Source organism: Rhea americana, unplaced genomic scaffold (assembly GCF_003343005.1).
Source record: "Rhea americana isolate MKP2758 unplaced genomic scaffold, rheAme1 scaffold_286, whole genome shotgun sequence".
In the NCBI taxonomy this organism is placed as follows: domain Eukaryota; kingdom Metazoa; phylum Chordata; class Aves; order Rheiformes; family Rheidae; genus Rhea; species Rhea americana.
In genome coordinates this window covers 882,795-905,478 of record NW_028186408.1, presented here as the reverse complement: position 1 = coordinate 905,478, position 22,684 = coordinate 882,795, and the positions used below count along the sequence as shown (strand labels likewise).

At 41.5% G+C, this 22,684-nt stretch overlaps 1 protein-coding gene across 4 annotated transcripts in view; it reads left to right on the top strand.

Moving 5' to 3' along the window:
- Positions 1-22,684, top strand: part of FGD5 (FYVE, RhoGEF and PH domain containing 5) — a 118,023-nt gene that overhangs the window by 45,813 nt on the left and 49,526 nt on the right. For all 4 annotated transcript variants that reach the window (XR_014896345.1, XR_014896344.1, XM_085308906.1 and 1 more), the window contains exons 3-5: positions 3,240-3,369; positions 13,623-13,681; positions 13,799-13,829. Coding sequence is in view for 2 of the 4 variants with exons in the window: in XM_085308906.1 (XP_085165032.1) it covers positions 3,240-3,369; positions 13,623-13,681; positions 13,799-13,829 (220 nt within the window). In the remaining 2 variants the exon portion in view is untranslated. The remainder of the gene's footprint in view (positions 1-3,239; positions 3,370-13,622; positions 13,682-13,798; positions 13,830-22,684) is intronic.

The following is a 22,684-nucleotide window of genomic DNA, read 5'->3' as shown; positions in this document are numbered from 1 at the left end:
AGGTAAATGAAATGTCTGTGTGCTTCCGTCTAGTTGCACAGTGTGCAGATAGTTCACATGAATTGCTAGTGAATTAAACAGGAACGTGCATCTAGACAGCTATAAAGTGAAATATGTGGGATCTGTAAAGATCGTGCAGTACTTTGCCTTACAGTACACTGCACTGCAGAGCACAGTATTTTCCTTGATTCATGGCTTCCTGCACCAAAGGAAACTGCAAGACTAGAGGAAACAGCTAGAAAAACACTGCATTTTGGAGAGATCTTTCCTTACATCTTTATGCTTACACAGGGTAAAATTCATTATCTCTATCCTTGCCACAGCTAATGAGGCAAAATAACTTGTAAGAGGCTCTAGTGGCAGGTCATGCATCTTCTGTCATATACATCGTTTTTTTCATGGTCTGATTCCCTGTGTCAGTGGAATTAGACTCAAGAGCACGCATACCTGAGGATGGAGAAGCTCAGCATCAGGCAGGCTGTGCTTTGAATGGTTTCTCTGGGAGCTGAGGCACAGTTCTGATCTTGGTTTAATCACTTATGTCTGCCCTTATGGGCTCTGCGGCCCTCATGCAGAACATGCCTGTTGACTGCAGATGACATAGTAAACAGAGCAGGGTGCACAAACAGGAAAAGCCATGTGCTCATCTTGGGTGCAAGAAAGAACTGCAAAACAGGAGTGACATGCAGTTTGCTGATAACTCATGTGGTAGTCAGCAAAGGAGCTTTTGACTGGTTCACTGATATCACAGAAAAGATCCAGGCAGTTATTAGAGTTGCCATCACTTGCACAGCGGACACCATGCACGCAATAGTGTGTCCTGAGAATAAGCAGGTGTTCTTACCACCATGCACAGGTGGACATGACATTACCAGGTCATGTACGTAGTGTCAGTTTTGGGCCAGTATTGCTCACCATTTCCTTGCTCTACTCACAGCTTACTTTCTTCAGCTTTTAGAGGGAGCAATCTAAAAGACTACTTGCAATTTGCAAGGGATTTTCTCTGGCAGACAGCTACAACACTTTTTTCATCAGAAAAATTTCCACTAGCATTAACGATCTTCAAGGCATGGAAGAGGGACTGAGGATGGCTGAGAATAAGCCATAAGTAATAAAGTAATTAGCATCAATAGAAGTGTGGAAATGAGGGGTGGAGCTAATCCACAGAGGCTCTTTGCTGTAGTTAGTCAGGGTTTCAGAAGTGCCATGATGCTGCCCACACTGAAAAACTGTAGATGCTAGTATCAAATAAAGGAAGGCAAGGCTAGCAACAGCATGGCTGCTCAGCCGCTTGCCAGCCACGGCAAACACAGTGGGTAGCTTGCAGAAGCTCCTCGCCTCTGTGCATGAAAACAAGGGTGATGGCCCCACCTGAGCAAGAGACAAGAACCTTCTTGGTAGCTTAAAAGCAGAAATGTAGGCAGTTTTGTTTCCAAAAGGAAATGTGAGTCTGGTCACCAGCCTCCAGAGTCTCTGCCTTCCCTGCCCTTCTGTTTACATTAACCCCTCTGTTCCCAGCCTCATGTCAGTGGTACAGACTTTGAGGCTCTGGATTTGTTGACATTTGGGGTCCCTAAGAAGAAGGTTAAAGAAAAATAGAGATGAAGCAGAGCTGCAAAATCAAATTAATGTTTTAGAGGAAATAAGAACTAAGGAAATTGTATAGACTGAGGAAGGCAGGTCAGTACTACAGACCAATTTCGTCAGCCAAGCTACATAGTGTAACACATGCAGATGTCAGATTTTGTCTCTCAAAGCAACAGCCTTGCCTGGCTGGCCAAATGTAGGAACATATTCCTAGAAATCTGTAAAAGGCTTGGGACCACTGTCATGAATCAGTTTTATATAATATCCCTGTATGACACTGTGTCTAAAAGAACTATTCTGATCCTTGAATGTAATGAACGATCCTGTGAATGTTGCCCAGAGAGGTTTAGGAGTCTCCTTCTCTGGAGATACTCAAAACCTGCCTGGACGCGATCCTGTGCAACATGCTCTAAGTGATCCTGCTGGAGTGGGGAGGTTGAGTGAGGGTTAGATGATTTCCAGAGGTCCTTTCCAACCTCAATCCTCTGTGATTCTGTGAAAAGCAAAGTAAAATCAGGCAGAAACAGATGGACGTCTGTGCATCTGGTCCACCATTTACCAATGCTGGAAAATTGAGTGTTGTGTTCCAGGACCAAAATTCGTTGGCAGTGAAGCTGGTACTCAAATGGTTGATAAATTGAATAATGCTCAGTTTAGAAATTTTTGAATGATTAAATTATAGGAAGCATGGCACATTGTAAGACTCTAAGCATTTGGAGTAAGACTCCAAGATGGAGGGATAACCTGAACAGAGCCTGTGAGTATCTCCACAGGAACAAAGCTTGCAAGATTGCTTCCACTGCAGCAGACAAAAGTTTAAAATGATCCAGTGTCCGGAATTTGGACCTGGACCTAGGCAAATTCAGATCACCAATAAGACATCATTCTAACTCAAAGAGAAGCCACCACCTTCAGAACCTAACTCCAGTCAAACCTTGTGGATGATTTGCAATCACTGGTAATTTTAATTTTAAAATAGATTTTTTTTCTAAAAGAAAATGAATTCTGTGAAGCCTCTAGCCTGTACCACATACCAGAACTACACCAGGTATTATCATCACATTGGTCCCTCTGGCTTTTTGGAAGTAAATTCTAATTCCCTAGGAACAATTCAAGAATACTGAGATCTGAGTTTCTAGTGCTTTAATTGATGCCATTGGTATTACAGTTATACTGTTTTCATCCTTCTGATGTTTTCCCAGAAAACCTATAGTTACAATATCTAAGGTGTAACACTGAGATGTTAGTGTAATTTTATTACATTCATTTTGATGGGTTATTTTGGGAAGAACAAACCAGTTCTAGTTACAACTAAGCATGAGCTCAGTCAAACTTTTTGCTCCAAACTTAGCCAGAACATTACCCTTTTAGCGAAGCTTCAACAAGTTCAGTTAACTTCCCAGTGCTCCGTTCAAAGCCCCCTTTTATGCTTCACCTAAAAACTTGGTTGCTGCTGAACTTTCGGTTGCTAGTACACTTGGCAGCAAAAAACAAGCCCTCAAGAAATCTTACTTTCCTAGTCTAGCAGGCTTGCAAGGATCCCCTGACCCTGACTAGTTATCTTCTAGGCAACGTGTAGATTTGTCACATTTGAGCAATAGCAAGTGTCAGAGAATGGTGCTCATGAGTGGGTCTATTCTTTCTCYCTGCAGTGCCTACACTGAGCCCTACAAGGTGTGCCCGGTCTCTGTGATACCTGTGGAGGTCATCACATCTGATGAGGAACAGAAGAGTTCAGAAGATGAGGACAGCAGCCAGGGTGATGCCAGCCTCATCAACAGGGTAAAAGAGTTGGAAACTGGGAATGTACCAATCTCTTACAGGGAAGGACAAATAATTTGCAGAAGAATCTGCAGTCTCATTTCTCTCTGTTTTGTGCATGGTGACCTTTTAGAAATGTCTGAACCCTCGGTCCTTTGACTAGCAGCAGCAGCAGCAGCAGCAGCAGCAGCAGCAGCAGTAGTAGTAGTAGTGGTGCAATCCAGTGCACTAGTAACAATTTACCCCAGTAGCATATGGCAGAGCCAAGAAGCTGCAGTTCTAAGAATGGCAGAGGAGGCAACACAGACAGCAAGACAGGACTGACCTGAAAGTCAGGAAAAAATGTTTCGCTCAGAAGAGGGATCTGGCTCCCATCTTGAGAATTTTAAAACTACACTGTATAAAGCATTCACAAGTGCACTACTGGGACCAGTTCTGCATTGGCTGGGAGATGGAGCAAATGATCTAATAGGTCTCTGCCATCTCAAAATTCTCTCATCATGGGAAAATACCCATGTGTGGGTTCATTTTACTGACTGCTGACAAACAAAACATGTCTTAAACAAATTATGCAGAATACCAGGGATATGTGACCACAGTTTAATACAATACAAGACTATTTTAACCTTCAGTAAATAGCTCAGTTGTTAAAGAAACAGCATCAAGCAGTTTTAAGAATTAATTTGTTTTTCACAGATTTGTTTTGGGTTCTTAAAACCTAATAGGAGCACACTGTTACTATATTGCTTTGCAAATTTGGTGGATTTGAGATCTGACAACAAGCCCCTACCAAGCACCTTACTTGGTGGTCATGCAAGAAAAGGGTATGTTCTGAAGCTTGCCATGTTAAGTTCCTGGAATTAACTTCACATAGCAAACATTTATTACCTACACCTCTCTCTGCCATTCATTTCAGACTGGTCTATCTGGGTCAGCACAGTCATGTGCTTCTAGGTTGTAGATGGCTTCTGTCTGGGCATGGGCATGTGCCAGAGCCTTCAACAGGCTGCACAGACACCCCACTAGAAGCAGGTGATGTTAGAGCAAGGGTCAACCCTATCAAGGACTCCAAAGCATAAGTATACTAATTACAGGAAGATCCAATCAATTTGTGCATTTCCAGGAGGTGARGCTTTGTTCTGGTGCAAATGTAAAGAAAGGGTAGCAAAATTTTCCCCTTACCAGCACAGCAGTGCCTGAAAATCAGAAAAAGAACTCTTTGCTGAATTGAAACAAATTAAATGGTCACAAGCAACCTATTTTTTTTCCTCCAAGCTGAATGAAACTTCCTTTTTCGGTTGTTTGCCTTCACATTGTTTTGGAAAAGAGAAAGCTTTTAATGTTGTGACACTGTATTTTTCCTTCCAGTTCTATTAGCTATGTAGCAAACCATTAGCATGTATAGGGCAGTCTCTACTGTGTTACCTAAGCTGATCAGGTTCCTCTGCACCTCTTAGTTGGGATGCCACTGAAGAAATGGCAAGAAAATTGTGACTTGAGTCCAGGTGGGCAATACACAAAATAACCATGCACTTGGAAGCAAAGTTACTGCCATTGTTTAAGTTTTTACTGGGAACACTAGGAAATGATGTTTTTCTAAATGCCTGCCTTACTGCATCTCATGCCTCTTAATTGCTCTGCTGTGCTGAACTAACCATGCTAGGTAGCTATCACAGTGGAAGGTAGCACTTAGAGAGCAAGGATATGTTTCAGAGTCTCATCAGAGATCTTCYTCCCACTCAAAAGGCAAACACCAACCAAATCTCTGTGCCTGCCTGGTAGAAAACATCTGCACTGCCTGGCCAAGCCAGGTCTGGTTGTCTGATCAATCTTTGCTTCTCAAGCTAACTGTCAGCAAAAATCACAACACACAGGACTAGAGTTCCACAAGCTCCTGGTGAGCTGTCTTAACACAGCCCCGTCTGAGTCTTGGCCATATTTCCAAGCTAGTTGACCACCCTGTCAAACTCTGTGTTCCAGTTGTCCCCAGGGCCAAGTCTGTTGAAGGAGGCACCTGACTTGGGCAGTCAGAGACCACCTTATGTCAAGGCTCTTTCACCACTCTGCTGTAGCACCACTGCTGCAGGCTGCGTGAAGCAATTACCAAAAGATGGCCAGGGAAGAACGCATTTCCTAGGGTAAACAGTCAATGCATGGTTGTGCAATGAAGGATACCCTATTTTAAACCTCCTTCTCCCTTTGTTAGCCACAAGCTAACAATGACAAGCGAGTCCTCCTAGGGTCCTGAACAGCCAATGTTGCAGAATCTGTAAGAAATGAGGGCTGCCATATCTCTGTAATTAACAGTGAATGGGATAAATGCCATCTCTCCATAGCTCTTGCCTCAGAAAGCACTGGTATCTTTTCAGAGCACTGACAGAGGACTGTGTTTCCTACCCCACAGCTCCCGCCTCCTTTTGTTGTCTTCTCACGCAAATCGTCTGGTGCCAAGGGAACATAAGCTGCCCTGTCAGAAAGTGGCCCTACAGTGCCAAAGGGCAGAGAAGCTGTCTGGCCTCCCCCACCCCACTCTGATGAAGTGATGTATCCGTGGAGCAAAATCCTGAGGACAACACAGACTGGCTGTAAAACATGAAAGATTTCAGAAGCACTGTCACTTGGGGAGAACTGGCACAGGCATGTTAGTCTGAATGCCAAAAAACAGTACCAGAGATTTGGAAACGAGCTAATCTTGTTAAAACAACTGTTTTGGGCTGGCCTCCCGAGTATTGCATTTGGATTTAGAAAAAACACATATGTACAACAAAAAAGAACCTTTTGGGTTTGTTGTTTTAATTTCTAGTTTTCCTCTCCTGTGGGAAAACATAGTTTGAGTAAAGGTGTGAAATTACCTAGCTGATAAAATCTCCTCCCTGTGTTTAAACATGTGATTCCCATTTGTATGCAGCTGGATTCTACCTGCTGCCTTTCACTGTCACCACTACTGAATTCCTGTACCAAAATGCAGGCAGGATGCTTTGCTTTTTCTCACCTGCTTTCTCCTGCTACAGAATTCCGGGACCTCTAGTTTTCAGCAGAATGTTTTCCTTGATGTTTCTTTTTAAAGACTCATTTTTGTAAGTAGAAATAATTCTAAAAATCAGCTTGGTACACACTTTTCCTGGAATTGTTTCAACAGCTGATCTCCTTTGAATCCCTACTCTCCTAGAGAGCATATTCATGTGAGTTTGGAGAAACTTAAAGGGACTGCTGGAATCCCTGTTCTGTAAGCAACTTGTGTCACGGCCAGCAATATCTGCTGGGGGTATTTTTGACATTATCAACTTCACTTAAAAAGCAAACAAGGAGAGGCTTTCATCTCTATAGTGTTACAACAATTTTTATTAGATAAAACACTCTTTGGAATGGGACTGATGTAAAAAAAAAAAAAAAAAAACCAGGAAGTGAGTTTCCCATTTCTCATTTCACTTAGAGTACTTCAGACCCTGAGAAGCTAAACATTTGTCATCAGAAGTTACTTGGTCGTTTTTTCTTCTAGTTAAAACTAACAGTGAGACTCCGCTCTTTCTGGTTTTAAATGAGCACTTTAATTCCTTCTCCTCAGTCCTCTGGCATGTGGTATCATATCCCAAGCAAGGAATGCTCTAAGTTTTCTTAACCTTTGTAATTCTACTTGGTTATATTATAAAATGCAGTGCCCTTCACTTACCTTAGTGGTGGAGATTTTTTTACCATCTGCTAAGCTAATTTAAAAGAGCTTTGGGACCATCCCTCATTCATGTGTCTCTCATATATGCTCATTTAATTAAATCCCTCCCAATTTATTAGAAGGTGACATGTGGCTTTTCTGTGGCAGGCTCTCAAGGTTGAATGATGGGATCTGAGCCGCCTACAGAAAAAAAATCTGAAATTAGCGATGCCAGTTAGAAATAAAACAGCTGTATCAAATAAAAGGACCTCCTCTATCTCTCCCACTTTTGAACCTTCACTCACTACTAGAAAAATGCTCAAATTCTAGGATGCAAGAACCCAAATTTTTGTTCTCACCATTGAACGGCATTCACACCTGAACTCTGTGATTGATCTTTGTTGCTAGAAACAAATTAACCTGTCCTGAATCCATCTAGCTGATGAGCTTTAAGGGAATTAAAAAGAAAATGAGCTTAATTATTCAGATTCCACTAGACATCAATTTCAAACTGAGCTCTCTCTGACTGACCTAACTTTTTGTAGCAGTCTCAGAATTTCCAGTTTTAAAAAGATCAGAAATAGAGTCAATATAATCTTGAAAGTCTACTCTTTTGAGAAATTCACCTCCGTGATTTGAAACGGATTCAAATCAACACATGCTGGTAGGCTTCCCCCACTGCTGGTTGTGACCTGAGTTTCTGAATTGCCTCAGTAGTTTGAGGAAGATGCTGCACACATTGGATCATCAGCTACTCCTACAGTGCTAGCTTTGGTGTCAGCATCTTCAATCAAGAGTCTTCATACATCTCCTCTCTTTCAGATACTTTTTAAGACTGGATTTTCTACCCAGTCAATCCTCTTCCCCACTAACCTCCTACAACCTTTTTTGTCATTGAACTGAAGAGAGCCCAAAGTCAAATCTTTTACCATACATAAGCCCCCTTAGGACTGAAGACAAGGACCAAGCAGAGAAGATAGTAACTTTTACACTGGATCTAGAGGAGAGCAAAAAACGGTCTGATGAAGAATAAAAATTACAACTGCTGGCAAAACAGAAAGCTAGATTCTACCTTTTAGCTTCACTATGAGAACATCAAGCCTTTCAAGGGATTCACTGAGATGGTATCAGGAACACATCTTCCTTCTTACTGCAGCCACCAGTTCAGAAGCTCTGCTTCAGTCAAACAAGGTCTCCAGGAAAGACAAACACCTTCAGGACAAACCAAAGCAGAGAGATGCAGCAGAGGCCTCACAGAGCTGTGCTCTAAAATCTTGCTTAAAAATGTCTGAGGGAACACACAGCAATGCTGCACTGCAGGTTTGGCCGCGTGTGGGAACGGGTAAGGGGCAGGAACCCAGCCATCAAATTAAGAGTTCATTTCTCCAGCATCTTATAGAAGAGACGGGCAGAGGGTCCTGTAATAGCACTGTGAAACATATTGCCTTAGGCTGGACTTCTAGAGCTATTTCTGTCATGTTTCTTGACCCAGACTGTGTGTCACACACATGCTAATGAGAAGGGAATCAGACAAAGCAAGAGGCTTAAAAATATTCCCAATAGTCAATGGAAGGCATTTAGACTGAGAGCAACAAGTTGCACCACAGTGATAATCAGCTAGCCTTCCTTTATAAGGTGCCTTTGGAAGGAGAAAAAAGTAGCTGGGTAAGCAGGGGAATGCTGGAAATACTGTAGTGACATCAACTGTTTTAAGAACTCTATTATAGATAAGAATGACATATAGCAAAATCTACATTAAGTCACCAGGCAAGGGAACAACTAAAAATGCTCCCTTTAACCTAGCTATAAACACAACAGGGAATTTGACATGAAGAATGAAGGGAACCTCAGAAAAAAAATAGGAAAGAATGTGATTAATCTGGCTGGATACATGTAAGAATTATAGACTACAAAGCACTCAGGAAACAAATACAAATCCTTGTACTTACTAAAGCCATGGCTAGGACATAAAAGACTTTTCTTTCATCCAGAACACAGATCTTTCTCACAGTTAACTGTAGGGGAAATTCAAAAGCAAATCTATCCGTATGCAAATATTGCCTAGTTTTAGCCTAAAAACCCCAGCATGTTACAAGGAACTGCATTACAGCCAGTGCACCAGAAATGTAGTATTTTCTCATTCTGGTGGCAAGTAAGAGGGCCTCCAGTGAGATGAACAGAACACAACCAATGTAAAATAGCATGAAAGAAAGCAAATACAGTGTAGGTGTGCCTGGATTTTATGGCACTAAAACTCAAAGCATTCTGGCTAATCATTTAGCAGTTGAAGTTTATTACAGCTAATCCTAGCCAGACTGGATTACCATTATTTTCATTACCATTATTTGGTGGTGTGTATGAGAGCTTCACACAGAAGCAATCTCTAATGCTGGGCTTATGAGAAGGTAGAGGTAGTGCTGGAAGTGAGATGCTCTGCTCTTCTCGTATCTAGCAGAATGAAAGATAGCAGTAGAAAAAGGGGGCAGCAATCCAGCACAACACATGGAGGTGACCCACGTCATGCACAGAGGGAACTCTAGGCTAAGCCACAAAGACAGCTACTGTCTCATGGCAGCAGCTATTAAAACTGCCTTTGCTGCTCCTTATCTTTCCAGAGGGTAGGCTTGGTTTCCAGGCTCCATTAATCATTCTGTTTGGCAAACCTTTAACCTTCACATATTAAAACACACACACACACACACACACACACATACACACCAAACACAAGCTGGGGCTGGAAGTGGCAGATTTGTGAGCCTTGAGGAAGTACCTAATTTAGATGCCTTTTGAGGGGCAGATTTTGATTTATATAATTGCACAGACTCCTCAGGATGGCTGCAATCTAGCTCTTCAAACAAGCGGATCGGGAGGCTGCAGATGTAGGCTCCGCTTCCTGCTCCCTCACGGATTCGCAGAGCCAGCCTGAACAAGCTGCTTGTTCTTGTAGTGCCTCAGCTTACCGTGACATCACTGCCCACGGCTACACAGTCCACAGGAACTGCAAATGGGGCATTATGAAGTGCCTCAGCTCAGAGGCTGAAGCCTGCAAACTGTTCTCAGCTTCTGATAGTGACAGTGACATTCTTGTACCGGTGCTATCCAGCTACAATGTACGTGTGCTGAGGAGTATGTGAAATAAGATGCACTTATAGGAAAAGATGCAAGTTTGTCAATGGCTTGGTCCATTCCCACTATGTCTTGTAGGCCACTACAATTCTGAAACTCCTCTCCCTACGGACTCATTTCTAATCAAGTGTAATTTACCACTAACTGGCTGCTAGTTATTGGGAGAGAAAACAGGATGCTTGGCCACACCAAGAGAATCACGATGAGCCAGGAGCATGTAAACAATAAGTTGTGCATTGTACATACCATAATTCTATTAACGCCTTATGAAAACAGAGGTATGTCGCAAAGCATTAATGGGTTCTTGACAGACATTAGAGCTTTTGATAGTTTGCAATGCTGAATATTGGTCACTACCTTCTTTTCCTCATTATTCATTGTGTTATTCAACATCCTCACAGTGATATAATATCAGTAATACATGTACATTACACAGAGGGCAGTAAGTTGTTCCTTTTAGATCTGGAAGCCCTGACTCTCCCTATGTTTATGCAATGCCCCTGGACACATATGTACACCATCTTTATCAAGTTGAACTGCAGTCTAGGGGAAAAAAAGAGGAAAGTAACTAGCAGGAAATGGTAAAGGAAAGCTTTTTCCGTTGTTTTGGTGAGCTTAGCTAACATGTTCAACTTTGCCAGCCTTCCCATCAGATTTTCTTTGTTGTTCTAAGCCACAGCTTTCTGCTGGTGGTGTGCCTCCTTACACATTACGTTGAAATTCCTTGCAAAACAGATTAGCTGCTGGAAAAAGAAAAATCCTGAACAAATCATGAGTCATCACTAGGTCTTAGTTTTCCATCAGTAAACTTAATATCCATTTGGAGAAGGGCTGTAGGGCTTAGTTCATTTTCCTTTGGAGAGATGACTGCAAGGTATCACCTTTGTTTAGCAAGTTCTGCTGACCTGCTGTGCTGACTGAGCACAAGCTCTAACCTTGTTAAAGTGCTTTGGCAGGAGTCACCCTTCTGGTGCCAGTGTATTTTTCAGAGTGGAGAGAAAGGGGAGATACTTCAGTTAGATATTACAGTTGTATATTGTATATTGCAATAATTTTGTGAACATTTGATTCTGGGGAGGACGAAGCGATAAGAAGACTCAATGAGGCAGAGAGTCAGGGTCCCTGCATGGAGGCATGGCCTCCATCTGTCAAGCTCCTGAAGCAGGAGCTGTGAAGGAGCATACCACAGCACTTGTTGCAGGGTAGGGCACAGGGAGTAAAGATCACTAACAAGGTGGCAGCTTGGCTGTGTTATAATAATCACTTGGGTTTTGTTTTAGAAACTTGATGGTTAAGGAACCTGCACCCGTGTAGCCCCTATTCCCAGAAGTCTGTCTACAGGCACTGTCGTCAATCTCAGTTCATTTCCTGGTTAAACAAACAGCAATTAAGTAACACAAGACAGGCAACGCCTAGAGACAATGTCTCAAACTTGCTCTAGACAAGCCATGTGACACTGAGGTCCCAGTGTTTTGTCTTTCAGCTAAGACATATTAATCACTAGAGGAATTACAGACTATGACAATGTGTGTACACGACGGGAGAATGGGCCTGGACAACTGGGGAAATACACTCTGCTTCTTGGCAGCAGAGAGCAGGTTGCGCACAGAGGATGTGCAGGGCAGCCAGCACTAGGCTGGGTGATCCAGAAAGACCTCTCCCTTCATTTGCTCTGTTATGTCTGCAGAGGGGAAAGGAGACATAACGGACAACTCAGAGCCTCCAGTGTTTCTCCCCAGCAGTGGGGACAATCAGGAGAGACACACCATAACCTTCAAGATGTAATCACAAAGTGAAACAGGGGTAAGAAGATAATCAAGTATTTGCTCCCGAGAGATGAGTAAAATTAAGAAAGAAACTTAAGATGCTTTTTAGCACAACAGATCTTTCTAGTCCACGCTATTAACTGTGGAATACTCTGCAAAAGCAAGTGGTTCAAAGCATGTTCTTTGGCACGTTAGTGAGAAGGAACAAACCACTAGGGAACATACCCTCAGACTCCTGGTGCTGGAGGAGAAACAGATCAGACATTTGAGACTGATGAATAGTTCACTCCATTTCCTTTGGCTCTTGCAATTTTCAGTAGTGTCCCAGTAACAGTACACAGAAATAAAATAGAGATGTAAAGGTCACTGTGTCACTATGTTCATCTTCTATACATGAAGCCTCATTCATCTAACCCAGCATCATCAGGGTTCAATGTCTTTTTTTCCCTCCTATTCACCTTGATCTGTTCATAATCCTCCTGGGGTTCTATCACCTCCAGGCTGAAAACCCATGAATTGGCAAGCCAAGGTTCCTTATCAATCTTATCACAGAAATAAAAGTACTTCCTTTGCTCCTGTGTGCAGCCAGTAATGCCATTTATTTATACTATATTTTGACTAGCCATTGGTTGTTCTGAAATAGGCAACGGTGAATTCACTTGTTGATGATGAACATTAGGTTGAAACTCCTTGCTTTTTTAATAAATATCTGAAGTTACTGAGATCAGAACAACCTTTAAAATATAACTTCTATTCCATCACAGCTCAGCAAGTCCCAGTCTCTCCTTAGCAGACTTTCACAAAGAGGATATATTAAGTGATGGGTTTCCAGCATACCTGGTCTGGCGCACAATGTTTCTGAGTCCAGTTGCCAAATTCATTCCCCACCCACTGTGCTTCATTTAGACCGCTGGAGGCTGCTTCCCTTTACTACTGCTGAACTGCTATTTTACTTCCCTACTTACTACTGCTAAATAAATCAAACTTCCCTCAGCAAATTTCTTTCAGTAAATATCTTCATTCTTTGTTCACTTCTTATGATAAAGGTGAGTCATAAAATAGGAGCAAAATACCTTAATTAGACATTTGTGCCTCAGAGTCATACACTTTGCTTCTTCTGCAGTTTTCTGTGTGTTCTGAGATGTCTGTCAATTAAGTAGATGCCACTGAGATCTCAAAGGATGTTATTTGCTACAATATTAAGTAGTTTGGTTTTTGGAGATATTTACTGCAATTTAATTTAGACATTTTGTTTAGCTTACAATAAGGTCCTTTGCCTCATTTGCTTCCGCAGATTTCACAGCAGTCAGAAGGGTTTGGAATATTTTGATAAAGAAACTCCTTTTCCATGTAATTAAGAGCACTAAACAAATGGTATAAGCCTGGAGAACCATGAAGTTAGCCTATTTAAAGCTAAGTGCTTTCTACTTCTCTGCCAGCTTTTGGCCCTGTGAAAATCAACAGGAATTTTCTCCATCTTCAGTAAGAATATAGTTTTCCAACCTTGAGATCTGCCTTAACAGCTATTGTGTTCTATTGTATTATTAGTATTTGAATTGCTGGAGCATCCTCTCAAGGAAAGAACTCCAGAACGCGAAACGCTGAACAGTACAGGAAAAAAGCTGGTTCCTATCTTTAGTGAAGAAATATGTCAGTTCAAAATGCTCTCTAACCCTATTTTTTTCTTCCTGGCATGAAGCATCCCTTAGTTGTCTCTGTTTTGCTTTTGACAGAAAGAAGGCCAGTCCAGAGCTTACCTCATTGCCCAGGAGCTGGTGTCTACAGAAAAAGTGTGAGTTAATTGTTACACTCTGGCTATCGCTCTCCTGTAATTGAAGCTGCACAATTCACCCTTATTTAGTCAGCATTGGTTTGATCGCAATTTATGAAAGTTTGTCTCTTTCCCCAGATATGTGGAGATGCTCCAGCTGTTAAAGATGGTAAGTAAATCATTTTTATCACTGAAATCTAATTGATCTCTTACTTAGATGTAATTTAGGAGACAAAATAGTACTGAAGGGACTACAGTGAATTTGAGGAGGAATGGCTTACTGTAGAGTAATGCTTTTTGAGGCACAGCAAAGGAATCTGCACTAATCTACTCTTGCCATGGATCCAGAAATCTCGCATTTCTCATTCACAGGGAAAAGTGTTGACCAGCAAGGCCTGCCAGAGCTCTGATTCTGGTATAATATATAAAATAGGATAATTCAGAGAAGGAAGAGGTGGTAACTAGGGGTAAAATCTCTCTTAGAAGGAGCAGAGCTGGGAAACATGAAGGTTTGGCTTGAATGGATTAATTCTGCTTCCCATTAAGTTGCTGTCTTTTTTTTTTTGATAAAGCAAAACTAATAAAATTCAGCATGGTCTAGCCTGGGGCCATCAGCATCAGTTTCAGCATGAGATTTTGAGTACCCAATTTTGGTTAATAATTCTTTTCTGCACTGGAGAAGTATCCTTCCTCTCTCATCCCAAATACATACACTGCTTTAAAGGCTACTGGAGACTCTTTCAGCAGAGTCAACAAGCAAGTTTCTCAAGTAAGACTAGATTGTTTCTGTGAATTGGCTTTCCCATTCATGGAGATGTGTGAATGGCATCTGCTTGGTTAGAGACTGAGAGAGAAGCGAGAAATGTTTTCACATGTGCCTGCTAATTCAGACACCTCTTAGTTCAGAAGAGATCAAAAACCCTTTATGGAAATTAGTGGTTTCATTTCTGCTATTCTCACATGTCTGTATCCCATCTCTACTATCAGCTGTTGCATATATGACAGCTACCTACTAAAATTCAGGAAAAAGTTTGCTCTGCTGCAATTATGTCCAGTCTAGGAAGACCTAGTCCCAGCACTGCTACCTTCCCCCACCAGGTACCACTGAATCTTTATATTCCTCTGTTGTCCAATATTGCATTCAGCTCTAAGGACATCTAGAAAAGCCATTACCAATTTTACAACATGTAAATCCCTCAGACTACAGGACTGTTACTGCCTAACTAAGACTTCCCAATTATCATCACAGTGAAAAAAAATTAACTAGTACTCTTTGCATATTTGAATACTTGAATAGTATTAGGAGTTGTCACAGCAGTATAAAGTACGACTTCGCTGTGCACTCCCTGTTGGTACAAGTCCCATTGGAAGACATCAGCAGCACCTCATCATTGACCACAGACTCACCAAACTGCCCCAAGACATAGCATCCCATCCATAGTCAGTGAGGAGCAAAGGCTTCCTTGACAGGAAATCTAACTCTGGGCAAAAACTTCTCTCCGTCCTTCATCACCACCTCTTCCAAGAAAGTAGTTTCAAAATGCTCATCTTCAAGTCTCATCTTCCTTCATAAACTCACTTCTCAGTAAGGAAGTAAGGAAACCATACCCTAGTTGCCTTGAGAAAGGAAAAAAAGGCTTTTCTTATGCCTGCAGCAGAACAGTTTTCCATCTAATTTCCAGGCTCAGCTGGAGCACCTATTCCTTCAGTGTAACAGAATCTGCTTGGCTTTTCAGCAGAGACTTTAATAGATTGATTGATTGCCAAAATGATGACATTTCCAACGCCCACTCCACTACTGAACTGAAAGAGTGGAAACATTGTGTTAGCTCACAAACTTGGTATCAGTTGGCCTGGCAGCAGTGATAATAATCTACACAGTTAGCTATTATTTGCCCTACTCAGAGGTAATGTAGCTCTCCCRAGAAGAGAGATAAGAACTCAGGCTGGACTGAGCAGACGGGACTGTCTGGGCCTTTGCTGGGCAAAGATGCCCCTAGTTTCTTGATACTCAGAATTCAGTTTTCAGAAACTGATTAGCCTTTGCTTTTCCTCCAGGGCCACTGAATCCTTGAACTTTTTCCTTCTTTTCTCCTGTTCCTCTGTCCTAGGAACAGGAGAATACACCTCCGCATCCAGGGTGCACTTGTCATCTTTTTCTCAGTGCTATTCCTGAAATAGGAATGTTTTAGGTTGCATTCTCAGCCTGATGCTTCACCCATCAACCTAGAAGACAAGGAGCACGATTTACTTGCTTCCCTCCAGTCAAACATCTGTTTCAAATGACTTTACTAAATATACAGAAGTCAAGTGTGACTCAAACTGCCTCGGGTGTGATTGAACATTTGCTTGATGGTGTGCCATGATGTAACCATGTCCGGATTTATTTTGTCTTCAGCTTTTGTGCATAAACCCTTCTAAAATGATTATCATTCCCCTCTGAGATATTGAGTGAATTAAGATACCAAAAGAACAGTTCTACACTGAAAAAACACCAGCCCCAAATTCCTCACTGTTTAAGGACAGCTGATCCTGTTTCCTGGTTTGCATTTTCCTTCACAACAATATTCTTACAAACATCATGAGCCAGATTTACATTTCTTCAGTTTTCTGAGATAGTCTGGAATATGGATACAAATAAATTTAACATCTGATGGTTCTCCAGCCTTTTGAGTAGTTTGGGGGCCCACCCTGCACTGAGGCATCCCAAGGCTTCTGACAGCACAGTAACTCTTAGGAACAAAAATTAAAATCATCTCAGTGCTCAAGCAATAAACTCAAAGTGATTTGAATGCAGGTTATCATCAAATTAGCCTCAGTGGTTAAACTTCACTTTCAAAATTCTTGTGGGCAGCACATTCTCAAGCACAAAACCCAAACATTATCTTATTTAGGAGCTATTACTACATAGTAGACAAAACTCCATCTTTCTAAGTATTTACACTCCAGTGAATGATTGGCAGGGCTTTTTTTTTACTGCTGTAAATTTCTTGGATGCTGTTCAAAGTTTTGCTAGACCAATCAAATGATTATTTTCCTAATGAAATGCTTCAGTGGATGGAGCAGGCTTGCTAAATGAAGAGCTTGTTGGCTATTAGACACTCTCTGAGGCTCTTGATAAAAGCAAAAACAAAAGCAAAAGATGCAGTGTCAGAGAACAATAGCCTGCTCTCACTTGCAGTAGGCATTTATTTATTCATTATTGTCTCCAYAAACAGTGGGAAAGTAACTTTGAATGGACCAGAGAGCTTCTGCAATGGGAATGCTGGGCCAAAATAGCTATGAGGCTGTTTTGTTTATCTTTTTAAAAGGGGGGTGGAGAAATCACACTAATACACTCAGCATCAAGACAATTTCCTGGTAACGAGCGCCAGTGATACAATATTCAAAACCTGCTCTCTACAGCTTGCCAGTTCTGAAACTCATTTGCAGAGTTTTGGATCAAAGTGTGATTTAGTCTATGTGTACTTATGCTAAGATCAGGGTCTCTGACCTACATTATACTTGCAATAGCAGGGTAAGAGAACAATTACATCTGCTCTAACAGTCAGAATTTTCTGCTATCCATCTAGCATTGTTTGTGCTGGGCTCAGTAACGAGAAATTTGGAAAGATCACTGCTCAATGCAAAGGATGGGTTACTCACCCTGCCTCAGCAGACATGCCATTTTTTATTTCAGGGTTGCCACTTTCCCTTTTATCATAAGGAGAGAGGCTGCTGGCAGTAATTAAGAAACCTCCAAAAACCACCCATGAGGCAAACTTGGCTCACAGCACACTACATGGCATCTCATGGCTACTTTCAGCTTTAATATTGAGACTCTTTCCTGCCCTTTGAACTCTTCCCCTTCCCCTCAAACGTAATACCTAAACATCTGTAAGAGCCTTGGATCCTTGGCTCTCTGTTGGTTACACCTCCATTTTAGGAGTTAAGAGTGGCTATAAAAGTCTAATCCATTTTATTCAATTAGTGTACGCTTCAATTTGTATAAGTTTGGGCAGCAGTAAGATTTCCTATTGCCCTCTCTGGCTGACCCACAAGGGGTCAAATATACTTACTTCCTAATATTCACAGTCCATTAAAACATCAAGCTTGATTTGGGAAGCAATTAAATCTCTAGACAGATATGCAACGTGATTTTTGGATGCCTCTATGTGCCATTATTGATTGAAAAGTATAGAAATCTGGATGCTAGACAGGAGTTCTGACATGAGCAAGGTAAATAAATTGTATGCAGACATGATTTCTCCTGGTGAAGTGCCAGTATCCCCACCTGGAGACTAAGGCAAAGCACAGCTGTGGTTTTTCACTGATGTATCTGGTCTGTTTACTCCCTTTTTGATTTTTTTTTCCCCAGCTCTGTTCTGTGTATGGAAGTTCAGAGAACTGGTTCCCGAACCATAATTTTCTTTCAAAACTGCAGAAATAACCTAGATTAATTTATTCACCCACTGGACCTTTCCAATCTCTTCTCTGTTCTTTACTGGAGACTAGAAAGAGAAGAAAAGCTGATAAGGCTATGATAGCATTAGAGGTCAGATCTTTGGCTGGTATTAATTTAGATAGTTTTCCTCTGGCAGGTGATTGCAAAAACAGCAGATAATTTGCTTCTTCAGAGTGCTGGAACAGACTCATTTTGAGTTAAGATTTTCCTTCCTCATCAGCATCAAGAAGATTACTTGAAAATCTGGGAAGCAGTTCAGCTCTTTTCTGCTTTGTGCATCATTGCAGGCAGTAGCTTCCTTGTAGTCCTGTTGTGGGGAATATCCTTACAGATGTGAGAGGCAGGGGTCTCTGCAAATATGGTATAGTTAAGAATGCTGCCAGTACTGTGGGAGCCAGTTGTGCTGGTTCAGTGATGGGTACAACACAGAGGTACATAGTGCTTTGATTACAGTGAACTGATGCAATGAGGAGCAGGCAGGCACTTTGCTTTAGCACCCAAGATCTGGGACACATTGCTTAGATTGCTAGAGCTCAGACCTTTTCTAATCCAGTCACAGAATTAACAGTTTAACCCTTCTAGCTATAATGCACATTTTCTGGCTGCAGAAATGTTTTTCTTTTCACTTAATTCTTTCTTATTAAACTGTGGCTTTGCTCAACAACCATCATCTTATATTATAAATTTCAAATTTCTGGCCCAACGCAGGCCTGATGCTGGGAACACAGTGTAGAGAGCCTCTGAGAAGGAACCTCCGTTCCTGCCTGCAGAGCAACTGGTGGTCAAACCGTAGGACTACCAATTACTATTGGCAAAGCTTCATGTACTTGCAAGTGCAGACACGGTGACAAATTCCTTCTGCCTTGTCCATACTACAAATACCTAGACTGCATTATGCAGAGTACTATATACTGCTGCCTCAGAGTGTCCTGGGGAACAGGTCCCACCAGCAAGTGTGTTAAACACCGGGGAAAGTGTGTATTTTATATCAATTTATACGCAACTGTAAAGATGGGTATTGAAAAAAAATGTCCTGTTTTAATGTAGGCAGCAGGATGAATGATCTCTTTTTGTCCCATTTTGCCTGGTTTCCTAAGAAAGACTTAATTTCATTGTTTGTGTGTATTCATGTGTATCTGTCAGCTCAACAAATAACTCTGAATCCTCTGGCTGATTTCAACTAAATTAGATAGATGGATATTAAGTTCCCACAGATCTCTGAAAATCCTGAATAGAGAAGGGAATGTGCAATCTCCCCAAAGAAAAAGTGCAAGGTGAGCACCACAAACTCTAGACAGCAGAGCAGCCACATGTGGGCTTTCACATAAATTTCAAAACTCTAGGAATTGGGCTTTGTGGCTCCCCTGAGCATGGAGGTATCTCTGTGATACTATCTCATCCTACTAAATCACTATCAAGGTGTTCTACACATTGAACACAACTGATTGCTTGCATTAAGACTGAACCAATTCATGCAGGGATTTAATGCACAGTCTCACTGTTTCTGCATCTGTTCACAAAATCCTGGAAGTAAAACCCAGAACCACCTCAGCTGCCCTTTGCCTTTGAATTAAGAGTACCAGATTTCCCTTCTGGATGTTTTAAAAGTTGGCTGCTAGGATTCTTTGCTGACTGCTTTAAAGGAGCACCTGGAGGTACCTATCTTCCAGAAAGGTTTCCACGTTGCTGAACCCAGATACCTCAGGTTACCTTTCTGCAGCCCTGAGCCAGCTGCCTAAATCCCAGAGTGAAGTGGCTTTTCCAAAACACTCTTGTATTGTTTCCTCTTGGAACGCTGGCAGACACAGTAGCATCTCTAAAGCATCTCATCTCCCAGCACCCTGTAAGCCTTACCGCCTCACAGCAGATAATGGATTCTTCTCCAAGAGACCAGCATGTAAAAGTTAGGCAGTGCTCTACCTAAACCGAAAGATCTTGTTGGATGGAACGTTTCATTCCTCCCTGTCGCATACCTGTGTAACAGGCTCTGGGATTTATTCAGCCTCTACTCCAAGAAAAAAACAGAAGTTCTTCAGAAGTTTACTTCAGAGGCATTCTTGGGGAAAAAGAGTAACTGCTGAGCGTAAGTGATAGGTGCAGACAAAAGGGGAAAAACATTTTTTGCTAAGGATTTTGATCCTCTTTGTTTCCTTTAATTATTTCTAGGGTTTATGTTCAGGGATGTTAGTGATTTGGTCACTGGATGGTTGTAAAAGGTTTACTTATGCGCACCCCAACCGTAAAGCAAAGTTTTTACACTTCAAAATCGATTTTTTTACAGCACTAATGCTAGCCTTCTATGTCACTTAGACAATTTGGGTTTTGCTTTCACATGCACACACAAGCACTGGTGCAGGAACATGCACAAGACAGGCATGAACTCTTTGGGCTCATGTACCCCTGGATGAGACTGAGTGCTGTGGCCACTGCACTGGAGCCAGAAATTGAACTGCATTCGTTCATGTTTCTGCTTTAAGAAAGATTTGACCATCAAGAAATTTTATGAACTCCGAGTCTGGTACCTTTTGTGTTTGGTTGGGGTCATCAGGTGACAAACTTGGAGACCTTCAGGTGCTACAATTGATTAGAGAGACTGCAAAAGCACTTTGTGTTTGATTAATGGCTTCCCAAACACTCAGCACTTTCAGCAGTGACATATTTTGTAGATGGTATGGGAAAGGAGTGTTAATCTTGTTGCTCCTCTGCGATGGAAAGTGAACAGATACAGCGCTGTTTGATGTTAATTTGGAATGGATGACATTTCTATAACATAATAGGTTACTTAAGCAGATCAGTAGTGAACTTACTACAACTATTCACTTCCCCAGGCACAGTAAGTTGAAAGAACCCTTTGGATTCTTTCCCTTTCCTTAGCCTGGATTAATTATGATGATTTAGGGCTTTGAAAGGTTAGTAGATTCCTTTGAGTTAGGTAAAGCACTCAGAAGAGAGAGTGGCTGCCTTAGATGGTTGGAAAGTGTTTGAAATATGTAACTATATTGGCTTGCTGACATACCAGGCAGAATGGGAGCTAAAACTGCAAAACAGTGGGATCACTGGTGGTACCAGCACAGGACACCTTGCAGAAATCAGATTCAAACAATTAGGAAACATGCAAATACTCTCTTGGAAATTTTTCTGATCTTGTTTTATCCAGAATATAATTAGTCAGAAAGAAAAACATTGACATGTTTTTTTACCTAGTTCCAGTGGCTTTTCAGAACACAATGCTTCATCTGTCATAGGTGCTGAAAAACTGCAGCATATGTGCAACTTTCTTCCTTGTTAGTTTCTATCAGATGGGTGTCATTCCAGCAAACTAGTGTGTCCACTGCAGCTGAGGGTGTTACAACAGAAAAGCCAGGAATGAATGTGAAAAGACTAAAAATTTCTATTGCCTGGAGTCAGTTTCTCTTGGCCAAGAGAGAGGAGGTTTGCAGCTCTCTGCCCACTTTGTGTATGTTTTGCTGATAGACAGTATAGTCTAGGCTCTCCTGCTCTTTACAGAACCTTTCACCAGGATCACAGTCACCCCATCACATCCCCAGAATGTTGAAATTAACAGAGCTACCTTGATTTAATCAAACTAAAACAGACTATTTAATGTTAAATATAGATCTCCAGTGAAACACGCTCAGAGCTTGTGAGTTGTTCATACCTGGACACTATCAGCTTTCATGGAAATCAGTTTCAGATCCCTCCCTAATTATTCCATGTATTTCTAAGCTTTTTAACTAGACAGCAGTCAGACTCATAAGCAATGCCATAATAAATCCAATTATAGTCCAGGGAAGTTCATAAGTTTGTCTCTAGAAGTTCAGTGGATAGAATCCGACTTTTGGGGAATAGGTCTCATGATCACTAGGATCTTGATAGAGGACGATACTCAACCTATCCCATCCTGGTTCAGGACTGGATAGAAGAAGCTTGGCATCTTTTAATGAGCTGTGAGACCTTAAAGGTTTCTTTTTATTGGGCCCCTGCTTCCTTTCACAGCACATTTGGCTGCACCACATACAGTGGGGCGGGAGGCCAGGAAATGGTCTCCAAGTGGAAAAATCTTAACTGCCATTTCTATTAACTTACCAAGTAGATTCACCTTCACAGCAATTGTTAAAACAGCTGTTTTTTTTTTTTTTTTTTTTTTTTTTTGATAAACTGGCTGCTTTGGGCAGGCAGAGAATGTTTTTAATGTACCTTTTTTAAAATGTTGGTTTTAGTAGTAACTCACTGTTTGTAGAGTAGCATGTGAAAAATACACTCAAAGCATAGATCTGGCCAGGCTGTATGACACTGAAGTTTTCCTTCAAGCTAGCTTTCAGACTGAAGCAGAGTTCATCTGCAAAGCTGATGGAATAACAATTTCTGATGTGATGGCCTTAGCCTGATTGAATGCCATTCATGGGTCTAACACTAGCACTGCCATGACTAGCTGTTTGGGCTTTTTTTGTGGTTATGAGCTACCTGACGCTGCATGCAATCACCAAAAGCCCCTTTAGGAACTTGTTTTTTTCCTCTGGATGTATTGTTTTAGCATCCATAGCAAGATGTAGATTCTGTTTTAAATCAAAGTAGGGTTT